The following is a 14,029-nucleotide window of genomic DNA, read 5'->3' as shown; positions in this document are numbered from 1 at the left end:
CAAAAATTCTAGAAACTAGATTCATATCTCTATACAGGGTGTTTTATTAATAATTGTCCATATAGTAACTGGAGAAACCTTAGCACAAAATACGAAGATTTAACCTAAAACACTTAAATAAAATGTGGTCCCTTACTGAGTTACAGGGTGTTTTATCTAAAAATTTAAAAACTATTTTTGCTCAGCATTTTAAAACTATTCGACGTATCCTTCTCATACTTAGTAGGATGTATAGGTACTGTAAAAACTACTAAATTTTGTTAAACAAACGTTTTTTGATATTACCAGAGGCGTACGACGGGGAAAGTGAATAGTTGACCCTTTCCAAATTCTACGCCACTGGCGGAATTGCTATTTTAGTTCAATTTTTGGATTCTCCAATATTTTCTATGAAAATAGTATACTCTTCATTCGTAACGATAAAATCATTAGTTTTCGAGATATTTGAAGTTAAAAATGAAACAATACGGTTATTTTGATTAATGTATTGTGTCGCTTCATTTTTTATTTCAAATATCTCGAAAACTAATAATTTTATCGTTACGAATGAAGAAAATATTATTTACATAAAAAGTATTGGAAAATCAAAAAATTACACTAAAATAGCAATTTCGTCAGTGGTGTAGAATTTGGGAAGGGTCAACCAGCCACTATCCCCTGTCGTACGACTCTGGTAGTAGCAAGAAACGTATATTTACCTTAATTTAGTAGGGTGTACAGTACCTACACTTTCTGCCAAGTATGATCAGGATACGCCAAATAGTTTTAAAGAACTGGCTACAAATAATTTTTAAATTTTAATCATATAAATCATATCATAAATTAATCAAAATAACTGTGCCGTTTCATATTTAACTTCAAATATCTCGAAAAGTAATGACTTTATCGTTACCAATGAACAGTATATTATTTACGTAGAAAGTATTGGAGAATATAAAAAGGCACTAAAATAGTAATTCCTCCAGTGGCGTAGAATTTGAGAAGGGTCAACCATTCACTATCCCCTGTCGTACGCCTCTGGTAGTAGATAGAAACTTTTGTTTATAATAATTTAGTAGGGTGTACAGTAGTCGCACTCTCTGTCAAGTATAAAAAGGATACGTCAAATAGTTTTAAAATGCTGAGAAAAATAGTTCTTAAATTTCTAGATAAAACACCCTGTAACTCAGTAAGGAACCACATTTTATTTAAGTGTTTTAGGTTAAATCTTCGTATCTTGTGCTAAGCTTTCTCCAGTTACTATATGGACAATTATTAATGAAACACCCTGTATAAAATTCATTATGCTTACTTAAAGTCCATACATCTAGCAGATCCAATTATGGTTCCTCCTTTGTGTATGATACAACTTACAGAAGACCAGTTAGCTTCAACAATATTATCTCCACCATCTACCATTCCTATATAAAACATCACTTGTAAGTCGAACATTAAATTTATTTTGTTTTGTGAAATATTGTACCTTGATAACCCTCCTTGATGAAATACACTTTGCATCCTAGATATATGCCCATTCGAACAACAGCCCTCACAGCCGCATTCATACCCTGCAAAAAATGTATGTTTTGATTGTTTAACCCTTAACCTTTAACTACTCGCGCTGGCGTATTTTGTACGCCAGATATAAGCATTCTACTGCAAATGTATTTAAAAATTTTATTTTTGACCTTGTTTATCTATCTAACCTATCACTGGAATGTGCTTTACAATTGGTTTTAGTTTCGTTATAATCGGCGTTCTGGAAAGATCGTAATTTACAGTTTATTATTTGTTGTTTCCGGTGGTGGCCAATATACGCAACGATTATAGTAATATAATTAGTAATATAAGTACATCTTTCAATTGTTTTTTAGTCATTATGACACAAAATATATTTTTCTTTATAAACAATAATTTTTCTCATGTAAAAAATCATATTTATCATGTAATATTAGACTCTTCACTCAACTTTAAACACGACATTAGTACCGTTGCCCAAAAGTCTATGAAAATGCTTGGTTTCATTAAAAAAACATTCGTGATTTCACAGATATAAATTCAATGAACATTTTATATTGCTCACTTGTTAGATCTCATCTCGATTTTTGTTCCTCTGTGTGGTCTCCATATTATCTAGTTCATAACAATAAACTTGATACAGTTCAGCATACCTTTCTCAGATACGTAGCTTTTAAAAAACATATATATATATATATATATATATATATATATATATATATATATATATATATATATATATATATATATATATCGTAGCTACACGGATATTGAATTATTATTGAATATTACTTCATTAGAAACCAAGCGCGGCTCCTCCTTAGGGTCAATTGGTCAATGACCCCCCTAAAATAATCTCATAAAAATACCAATTTTATTAAAAATATCTTTTATCTAAAACTTCACTCTGAAATATAAAATTCTCTCTCAGCAGTCTGCATTGGCAAAACAAATATAATAGATATAATAACGTCGCGCCTCGCGCTATACACAAGCCCGTGGCTGGGCCGTATTTTAAATTGTCTATATACAGTTCTTATGGCTTATGGACAAATGCATGTAAAATAGAAAAGAGACGGCAGATAGCAATTTCGTGGGCGAGAGTGGGAGTGACCTTTCCGTCGTATACCTCTAGTAGAGTCGACGGCCTCACGTTTAGTTAGTTACCGTCTGCTGACCGCACTTCACGGCAGGTCTATATCGATCGCGGCGTATTTGCGTAATTTATTTTGTTTTGTTGGATTTTTTTGTGATTGTAACAAAAACAAGATGAGTGTTGTTGACGAAATAATTGCCTTAAAATCTGCTGGAACACTAAATTATGAACGGCGGCTTGAGAAAAAAGAAAGTGGTCGACCAAAACCAAACATGAATTTAAAACAAACAACAAAGGATAGGGGTAAGGACATTCAAAGATATTTTAAAGAATCAATGTACAATTTGTGTGATTGGATTTGTGGCTGCAGTGTGAGAAATGCATTTTTTTGCTATCCGTGTTTACTGTTTTCGAATGACGCTGTATGGGCGAAAAATGGAGTAACTGACATTAAGCATTTAAAAGTGAAAATTACAAAACATGCCTCTTCAACTACTCATATAAATTCATCAATGAGTTACGCAAGTTTAGGACGTGTTAACATAAGACAGCAACTTGATAGTGTATATCGTAAATCTGTGCATGACTTTAATGAATTGGTATCTAAAAATAGGTATATTTTAAACAAACTAATCGACTGTGTAAAATTTTGTGGAGTTTTCGAAATTGCATTGCGCGGTCATGACGAAAGTGACAGCTCCAATAATCGTGGAATTTTTCTGGGCCTTATCGATTTTGTTTCTGAACTGGATTTAATGTTTAAAGAACACATTGAAAAAAGTACAGTATTTAAAGGAACATCGAAAACAATTCAGAACGATATTTTAGAATCAATGTTAGCCATTGTGCATACTCATATCATGAAGGAGATTGGCCAGACAAATTTTGTGGCCATTCAAGTAGATGAGACCACAGACAGCTCCAATAAAACGCAGATGATTATCATATTGCGATATGTATTAACTGGTATTGTACATGAAAGATTTTGGAAATTTGTTAACCCCCTAGGTACTACAGCACAACATTTAACTAATGTAATATTGGAAGAACTTCAATTATTAAAAATTAATGAAGCACCTGAAAAATTGATTGCCCAAAGTTACGATGGTGCATCAGTCATGAGCGGTAAACTGGGAGGAGTACAAACAAAAATTAAAGAAATATACCCAAATGCACACTTCATTCACTGCTATGCCCATCAATTTAATCTTATCCTCCAAAAAGCGGCGAGTCAACACAAACCGATAAAAATATTTTTTGCAAATTTACACGGATTTTCGTCCTTTTTCGGCCGATCTCCAAAACGTACGATGGTTCTGGATAGAGTGGTTAAAGTAAGGCTACCTAAAGCTGCGCCTACTCGATGGGCTTTCAATACAAAATGTGTTGAAATTGTATACACTTATAAAGATGATTTAAAATCTTGCTTAGAGGAAATTATTGATGAGGAGCAAGATGGTAACAATATAAATCAAGCAACTGGTTTAAAAAGACATTTGGAAGATGAGCATTTTTTATTTTGGTTAAATTTTTTCCATAAAATAATGCCCCATGTTGATATATTGTTTAAACAATTGCAAATGCGAGACATTGATGTTATATCTGTCAAAAATTGTATCCTGTCTTTTAACAACAATATCCAAATAATTAGAAATACTATTTTGGAATCAGAAGTACCAAGCACATCAACAGCAAAAAAAAGAAAAACTACTGCAGAGGATCCAAAGCGACGAACTGCACTTGAAATTTGTGATATTATTATATCTGAAATAAATCACAGGTTTAGTTTCAATGATCATCTCATGATTTCACAGTTATTCTACATAGAGAAATTTGAAGCATACACTACCAACTTTCCGCAAAATATTTTAAAAATGGTGACGGCTAATTATCCCACAGTGAATATTTCCAAACTAAAATCGGAACTTGAAGTCTTATATTGTCGTGAGGATTTTCGCAATAGTGCTGGTGCAGTAGCCATACTTCAGCTTTTTATTAACATGAATTTGTCTGAAACATTTTCTGAAGCAGTGAAGTTATTAAATATTTTGTGCACACTCCCTATGACAACCGTGGAAAGTGAGAGATGTTTTTCTACTTTAAAAAGAGTAAAAACATTCCTGCGTAATACGATGGGACAACCTAGACTTAGTGCCTTGTCTATGCTGAGCATCGAGAAAACGCTTGTCAAGAGCATTCCAAATTTCAATGAGAAGGTCATAGACTATTTTGCAGAACTAAAGGATAGAAGAATTGACTTAAAATATAAAAATATTTAAAGTAAGTTTCGTTTTAATAAATTTACAATTTATTATACTATAAATATTCCTATCTATATATCAGTCAATAACCTGTTCATACCATTTTTCCTATATTTTTTAAAAGATTTACTCTAAAAAAAGACAAATTTAATTTTCGGAAAACTAGGGTAAATAGTATTGAGTTTTATCTAAGTCTGTATTTTTTATCTAAAATATAAATGCTAAAAGATCTTTTAAATACTTTAAAAAATCAACAGTTTGAAGTTTTCAAACCAAAATGACCCCCCTGAAGATTGACCCACGAGCCGCCGCTGTTAGAAACCCGTAGAAAAAGAAAAGATCTGACATTCTTATTCAACATTCTTAATGGTAATAGTAGCTGTTCCGATCTTCTGTCAAAAATTAGTCTTTTTGTTCCTACTCGGACAAGACAAACTCAAACTTTTCACATAGGCTTCCATAGATATAACTATATTTACAACAATTTTTTATCACGAACACTTATTCCTGGTTGCACCAAGAGATCTTAAGCTCCAGCTTATCTAAGCGTTACTTCTAGATAGGGCCTCCTTGAGTATCACTTACGTTGCACCATAATTTTAGATTCTTACCATATTATCAAATATATCTATTATTATATTATGGTATTCTTATTGTAATATATTATAATTATATTATATTAATTCTTATGATATTCTCGACTTAAGCTTAAGATCTGTTGGTGCAACCGGGCATTAGACTTGCGAATTCTCTAATGCCCGGTTGCACCAACAGATCTTAAGCTTAAGACGAGAATAACACAAAAATTAATATAATATAATTATAATATATTATAATAAAAATATCATAATATAATAATAGATATAATTGATAATAAGGCAAGAATCGAAAATCATGGTGCAACGTAAGTGACACTCAAGGAGGCCCTATCTATAAGTAGAGCTTAGCTAAGCTGGAGATTAAGATCTGTTTGTGCAACCAGGCATAAATGACTTAAATATATTCATATTTAATATAAGACTTTATTCAATATAAGACTTAATTCAATTCAAAAAAAATATCAAATTATGAGAAATGCTAGGAAATTAAAAGACACCAGTTATAGTGTATCAGAGCAGTTTAGTAAAAAAACGATAGAAGAAAGAAAACAACTGGTCCCTTACTTGAAGAAAATTAAAGATTCTGGTGCAACGGCTTTTATCAGACATAATTATATAATAGTGGACAACAAAAAAATGTTTTTGACAGAGATTAAGCAAAAATTCGACGAGTCTGAAAAACCAATTTCATCACAGCAACAACAAAATTCATCATCGTCTTCAAAAAACTACAGTTTGAGAAGTGGAATAAGGAGCTAAATCCGAATTCAACTGAACAATGTTCGCAAAAATTCTCATTAATGCATCTTAATGTTCATTCAATTCGCAATAAAGTTGATGACATAAATATTTTTATTGACGATTATAGTTCAGAAAACTGTATTGACGTGATCTGTTTCACAGAGCATTGGATGCAAGAGGGAGAATTTGACTTTTACTCTTTAGAGGACTATCAATTAATAAACAAATATTGTAGGAAAACGGATTCCCATGGTGGAGCGGCCGTTTTTTCTAATAAAAAGTTTGATTTTAGTCCAGTTGTTAATTTAGAAACTGTTTCAGTAGATAACAAAATTGAATTTACCGTTGTAAACAATCATAATTTAATAGTAGATTATACCACGAGTCAATAATGATGGCTATTATTCCCGAGGAATATTTACGAACCGAGCCGCGTTAGCGGCGAGGGAGTAACATTCCGAGGGAATGAGAGCCATTATTGCGAGTAGTATACTCTACTTTATCTACGACAAATTAATTAATTTAAGATTTTTAATGAACAACTTTATTTGTTAAAAACATTAAAATTAGTAATAGTACAATTAATAAACTGAATTGGTTGAGAATCATCATTAACTTTAGTAGAGTTTTTAATACAAATATTTGGGATCTCGATTGCTGTAGAACAAGAAGATGGTACATTACTGTTTATCTCTTTAGCGATAGTATCTGCTGTAGTTTTATTATAAATGGATTTCGATGTTTCAGGTATTAAGGTAGATGCTGTTGCTGTAGCTAGTTCTACAATTTCTGGTGGTGTACAATTAAAAGATTCTTCATTTTCGTCCATCTCAACACAAACTGTCAAATATACTATTCGTTTGACAGTGACACTTTTTGAGGTTGATTATTTTGTTTCTGTGGTGAATTTTGTGATTGTTGTGCCAGAGGGATTAATAGCTATTAATCCCGCATTATTAATCCCTAAGGGATTATTATATGGCATTATATTGCAAACACCACAAGTACAATACATATATTATGTATCAGTCGTAGATAAAATTAGTAATTTCTTGTATTTATAGACCCCCCTCGGGAGATTTGCAAATATTTTTTAATGTGTTGTGCGATTTGTTAAGTGAACTGTATTTAAAATACAGAAATTACAATTATATAATTTGCGGCGATTTTAATATAGACTTAGATTGTAAGAATAGGAATGTTTTTGATTTTGAAAACATATTGACAATGTATAATTTAATACCAACTATTTTAGAACCTACTAGAGTAACAATAACGTCTGCTACACGAATAGATAATATTTGTGTTAATTTGAATCCTAAACTATTATTTGAGGGGTCTACATTTGAAGTAGGAGTGTCTGATCACAAAGCTCAAATTTTAACCATAAGTGTGGATAAAGCTGATGCTAATAATCAATATCATCTGGTTAGATCCTTTTGTCAAACTAATAAATTAAAATTTCTTGAGTATCTTCGTCAGTGCGACTTTAATGATGTATATGAAATATCAGATGTGGAAGTAGCTTATAATGTTTTTAATGAAAAAATTGGTTCGGGCTTCGAATACGCGTTCCCGACTAAACGTAAAAAAATACATAACAAAAGAAATTTTAAAGGTTGGTTAACTCCCGGAATAAAAGTATCGTCAAAAAACAAAAGATTCTTATTACAACTAAAAAAATATACAAATAATATTACCATAAAAAACTACATTAAAACGTATTGTCGATGGTTACAACAAATAATTAAAGAGGCAAAAAATAAGTACTTCCACGGTATAATCAACTCCTCAAATAATAAATCTAAAGCGACATGGGATTTAATTTCACATTTTAACAAAACAAACATAACAGCTAAGAAAGATATATTTATTAAAAAAGATGATATTGATATCACAAATCCAACTGAAGTTGCAGAAGAATTTAAATCTTATTTTCAACACATTGCATCAAGTATTATTCCTAATATCAAAAGTAAAAAATCTAGTGATAACTATTTGCAGAGTTTACCGGCAAATAATGTAAGTTCATTGTTTTTTGGACCTTTAATAGAAACAAAAACCAAAGAAATCCACGGGGCTTGACAAAATTCCAATTACCCTTGTTAAAGAAAATATTGATACCCTTTGTAGGCCTTTAGTTTTTCTTTTTAATTTGTCTCTTGAAAAAGGAATATTTCCTAAATGTTTTAAAAAATCGGTAGTTATTCCTGTACATAAAAAAGGTGATAGGTGTAATATAGAGAACTATCACGGAGTGTCTCTATTACCGTCCCTTTCAAAACTATTAGAATGGTGCATAAATAAACAATTAGTTCTTTTTTTAAATAAACATAAAATTCTAACAACTTCTCAATATGGCTTTAGATCTGATATGAGTACTACAGATGCAGCATTTTCTCTAATCGAAAGTGTGCATAAAATCTTGGAAGCAAAACACCATCCTCTTGGTATTTTCTGTGATTTATCGAAAGCATTCGATTGCGTAGACCATCAAATACTACTGGACAAGATCTACTACTACGGCATTAGAGGTACACCACATAAATGGTTTCAGACATACCTATCACACAGAAAAATGTGTGTTAGAATAAATAATTCTGATAGTAGCTGTGAAGCATCCTATTCAAATTTCGCAGACGTTCAGTGTGGAGATCAACAAGGGTCTGTTTTAGGACCAACACTGTTTCTTATCTATATCAATGACTTGGTAGCTAGTTTCCCGAATACCACATTTTCACTTTTTGCAGATGATATGAGTATAGTAATTAAAGGCGATAGTTCTGATACATTAACATCCTGTGCCACTACTACAGTTGAAGAGATATCAGACTGGTTTCTTGCCAATAAATTGGTTCTGAATATTAGTAAAACACAAAGTATCCGTTTTAATTTGTATCAAAATGTGGAAGATGTTGTTATTAAAGTAGATCAAGAAAGCATTACTTCTTGTCATACAATTAAATTTTTAGGCATAAACATAGACAGCCAACTTGATTGGAGTTACCACATAACTGAACTTAATAAAACCCTCAGCAGAGCTACATATGCCATAAGAGCAATTAGGCAAAATACAAATTTTTGCGTGGCAAAAATAGTTTATTTTGCTCAATTTCAAAGTATTATGCAATATGGTGTGGAATTTTGGGGCGCTGCTAGCACAGCAGAATCCACATTTGTGGCTCAAAAACGAGCAATTCGAGCACTATTCAACTTAACAAATAGAACTTCATGTAGACCTCTCTTCAAAGATCATGGAATAATGACGCTCATTAATATTTATATTTATAAGATGTCTCTACTTATACATAGAAAACGACATGAATTGTTAAAACCTTCTGATATACACAGTCACAATACACGCAGGCAAGATATAATTCTTCCCAATTATAATTATAGATGTACTCGAAATGGTCAATTGTACTCCGGTATTAAAGTATACAACCATTTGCCCACTGGGATTAAAGCACTTTCAATATGTAAGTTTAAAAAAAAAATTAAAAAATTGTTAGGTCGATATGTTTTTTATAGTCTGGATGAATTCTTTTTAATAAATTTTAATGATCTAGACCAGCGTTTCCCAACCGGTGGGTCGCGACCCACTAGTGGGTCGCGGGCGGCTTTCAGATGGGTCGCGGCGTGGCTCTTACAGTAGCTGAGTAGCGTACAGTGACCGTGCTCCTTATTTTTTTCTATCATAATGGGTGAGGGATGGGTCGCAAATATGAAAAAACATCAGAAGGTGGGTCGCCAGACATAAAAGGTTGGGAACCACTGATCTAGACGGTTCCAAGGCTTAGGCTAAAATCACATATTGTTCTTGTACAAATATTTTTGTTAAAATTATATTTATTGTAAATTTGTGATTTTTTGGAATAAAGATAACTAACTAACTAACATATGTATTTAAGAAATGTAGAGTGTTAACATAAATATTTCAATATTTTTGTCTGGGGTACAAAGTACGCCAAGCGACCACTTGTGTAAAAAAAATTCTAGGGACCACTTAAGGGTTAGAGAAATGTTTTTTAATGAACTAACCTGAGAATCGCCCCCACTTGTAAATACAGCAAGGCCTTTGCCCTTATAGGCCCCTCGTTCTATAAACTTGGATTTTGAAGAGCTGTCTGTCATTTTAGCCTAAAATTTAGATAAAACATCAAAATAATAACAAAAAAAATAAGGATAGGAATGAAGTTGAGGGTCTTAAAGATTAAGTTCTCTATTTAAAAACAATTATTCACTTGAAACTTTGTCATTTCGGAAATAATTACACAATGAGCTTACTTCGTTTTATTTGTAATTATATTTTTTAAAAGACCAGGAAGAATTTTAAAAATCTACCCTAACACTTGTATTTTTCAAGGTGACCCCTGCTGATATTGTCAATTTGTGTCAAGACCAAATAGGACAATTGTATTGGTCTAGGTCAGGTTGGACAGATCCCTATCCCAATCAAAATTCACAGAAGACAGGACAGGTAAATTTTGACCTAACCTTGCATTTTGCCAGACTTATTCTTCTTCTTGCATTTATTTAACAAACCTTGCCTGTCAGGGCTACGTGGCCAGGACAAACTAAATAATTCGAGCTTAAAAGCAGAGCTTACCTGTATCACCCCGTATTTTGTGGCAGCACATAAATTCAATAAAACAAATAAAATCGAATTTTTGAAAATAAACTCTCCAATTCACAAATTTAGCTATTTGGAAAATGTTTTCTGCAGAATAAGTACACTCAGTACCCAGAAGATGCCGCCACCACAGATAAATAATGAACTAAAATATATTTTTAGGTTTTCTCCATTAAAATTTTTCTAAAATACTTTTATATAAATTTGTTAATTGGTTAATTATGTTTATATTGACATTGTGAGGAAGCCTATTAACATGAATAATATATTTTTAAGCAATAAAATATAACAAGATTTCATAAAAAGGCGGGAAGTTGACAGATGGAATATCCTTTAATATTTGAATTCAAAAAAGGTAGGTAAATAATCAGGCAACACTGAATTAGTTCATTTAAAACATATATTTAGATAATTTTATAAAACTTGAACGAAATAGTATTTATATAAATCTGTCCTATAATTGATCAGTTTGTTATATCAGGAAGTGATATTTTCTTTTAAATACTTCCTCTAGTAGGCTGAAAACAAATGAAGATCGGACAATGACGCCTCCTTTCTTGTTCTAGATCACAGGCGTCATTGATATTCGTATTAGTAATTTTACTGTTAATCGTAATTTTGTGTTTTTAAAAACATTTTTCAAACTTTAGCTATGGATAATATTCTTCAAAATAAAAGTTCGAATACAGGGTGTTGCAGATTTGAGTTGGACATAGCTACTAAATGCGTTATTCAACAAAATGGTAATGGTGAGTTAAAATCAAATTCTTGCTTTTAGGATTTGAATGATATAGTTTTGATGTTTATTCTTTATAAATATGTTTAAACCATCAATCAGTGAATAAAATAATATCTAATGAATAATTATATTGATCATTTCTAATTCACAGTTTGATATGATTGAAAAATATTTAGCTTAAGCACTTTTGTTTCATATCAAATTTCTTTAATTAAAATATATCAGTTGTTTGTAACTCTTAAATGCCTATGGTTTAGTTGATTAGTGTCCATTATGCCTATTTAAGAAATAATATAATGTCAATCTCGCTTGATCTAGTTAGTAGACTGAAAACAAATGAACATCGCCTAAAAATAAGGTGACGCTTCGTTTCGTATGCTAGATCAGAGTGCCATTGATATTTATTGTTATAACTGTCCTAATATATTAATACTGTTTTTAATATGAATTGTTTATTTAATAACACTTTTCATACTGTAGATATGGAAAATATTCTTCAAAATAACAGTGAGAATGAAGATATTTACATATTTGACTTAGATATGGATACGGACGGTTCTTATTCGGATATTACTAAAAATGCTATCCAACAAAATGGACCTGGTAAGTGAAAATAAAATATTTGCTTTTAATATCAAAATATACATATATTCGAATTATACCTATAGTTTAGGTAATTTATTATTTTATAAATGTGTTCAGACGATATAATAAAATCAATGAATAAAATATAATGAATATAATAATATACAGGGTGTAACAAAAATACAGGTCATAAATTAAACCACATATTCTGGGACCAAAAATAGTTCGAACGAACCTAACTTACCTTAGTACAAATATGCACATAAAAAAAGTTACAGCCCTTTGAAGTTACAAAATGAAAATCGATTTTTTCGAATATATCAAAAACTCTTAGAGATTTTTTAATGAAAATAGACATGTGGCATTCTTATGGCAGAAGTATCTTAAAGAAAAATTATAGTAAAATTTGTGCACCCCATAAAAATTTTAAGGGGGTTTTGTTCCCTTAAACCCCCCCAAACTTTTGTGTACGTTCCAATTAAATTATTATTGTGATACCATTAGTTAAATTCAATGTTTCTAAAACTTTTTTGGCTCTTGGTATTTTTTCGATAGGGCAGTTTTTATCGAGTTGCAGCCCCTTTTTTAATATGTTTACATAAAGATTTTATGGGGGTGTTGTTCCTTTAAACCCCCCAAATGGTTGTGTCCGTTCCAATTAAACTATTACTACGGTACCATTAGTTAAACACAGTATTTTTAAAACTTTTTTGCTTCTTTGTATTTTTTCGACAAGCAACCTTTTATCGAGATGTGGCTTCTTTTTTAATATGGTTCAAAATATACCTAAAAATGTAAATCATAAATAAATTTTCCTATTAGTCTCCACAATCGTACTTAACCATATACAAATATGTGGTGGATTTGAAAAATATTCAAAATATCTCGATAAAAACTGACTTTTTGAAAAAGTACTAAGAGGCAAAAAAGTTTTTAAAACAGTGTGTTTAACTAATGGTACTACAATAATAATTAAATTGGAACGTACACAAAAGTTTGGGGGGGATTAAAGGAACAAAACCCCCATAAAATTTTTATGGGGTGTCTAAATTTCACTATAATTTTTTCTTAAGATATTAATGCCATAAAAATGCCACATGTCCATTTTCAATAAAAAATCTTTAATAGTTTTCGATATATTCGAAAAAATCGATTTTCATTTTGTAACTTCAAAGAGCTGCAACTTTTTTTATGTGCAAATTTGTACTAAGGTAAGTTAGGTTCAATCGAACTAATTTTGGTCCCAGAATATGTGATTAAATTTATGACCTATATTTTCGTTACACCCTGTAGTATTAGGGCAGTCAATGAGGGTATGTGGCTCCGAATTCCATCCTACTATATAGATTTACGTGATATTTTCACAGTAAGTAGGGAATAGCCCAAGAAACAAAGTCTACCCTATGCCAATGTGCGCTTTTATCTTGGGGGCGGTTTTTTGCTTTTTTGCTTAAATACCTACGGAAGTTGCTAGAGAACCTAATACTAAGCCAAAACTGTTCTATGTTTTTTTAGAAAATTCAATACTTTTTGAGATATTCCTGGTCGAAAATTGGCCATTTTCATTGAATAAAACCTTCTCAAACGGTTTTTTGCGAATACCTTAAAAACTAAGCATCTAACTAAAAAAACCATATAAAACATTTTTGTAGCTTATAAAATAACAAAGAGATTCTTTCCTTTATTAATCTTCTAGTTATAACACAAAAAGAGATATGGTAAGTGAAAAAAACTTGTTTTCTTGTTGCATGCTCAAATCAGTGTATTTAACTTGAAATAACAGAGAAACGGTCGATTTTAGGTGTATAATGCTACCAACAACTTTTGTTGTGCTTGAAAAGACCTTTAATATAAGCAATATTAAATGTCAATTACATT

The 14,029-nt window shown here is 31.1% G+C and overlaps 2 protein-coding genes across 9 annotated transcripts in view; one reads left to right on the top strand and one right to left on the bottom strand.

Annotated features, from left to right (window-relative positions):
- The window catches only part of LOC114330264 (ATP-dependent 6-phosphofructokinase), a 129,062-nt gene extending 118,416 nt beyond the window's left edge, over nt 1-10,646 (bottom strand). For all 8 annotated transcript variants that reach the window (XM_050662020.1, XM_050662023.1, XM_050662024.1 and 5 more), the window contains exons 1-4: nt 10,482-10,646; nt 10,236-10,334; nt 1,463-1,547; nt 1,292-1,400 (exon numbers count right to left, since the gene is read on the bottom strand). In XM_050662020.1, coding sequence (XP_050517977.1) covers nt 1,292-1,400; nt 1,463-1,547; nt 10,236-10,328 — 287 coding nt within the window. In that variant the 5' untranslated portion in view covers nt 10,329-10,334; nt 10,482-10,646. The remainder of the gene's footprint in view (nt 1-1,291; nt 1,401-1,462; nt 1,548-10,235; nt 10,335-10,481) is intronic.
- The window catches only part of LOC114330263 (pyruvate dehydrogenase phosphatase regulatory subunit, mitochondrial), a 294,720-nt gene that overhangs the window by 277,102 nt on the left and 3,589 nt on the right, over nt 1-14,029 (top strand). The window lies entirely within an intron of this gene.

The sequence above is a fragment of the Diabrotica virgifera genome, chromosome 9, assembly GCF_917563875.1.
Source record: "Diabrotica virgifera virgifera chromosome 9, PGI_DIABVI_V3a".
Lineage (NCBI taxonomy): Eukaryota > Metazoa > Arthropoda > Insecta > Coleoptera > Chrysomelidae > Diabrotica > Diabrotica virgifera.
This window is presented reverse-complemented; position numbering and strand designations above follow the sequence as displayed.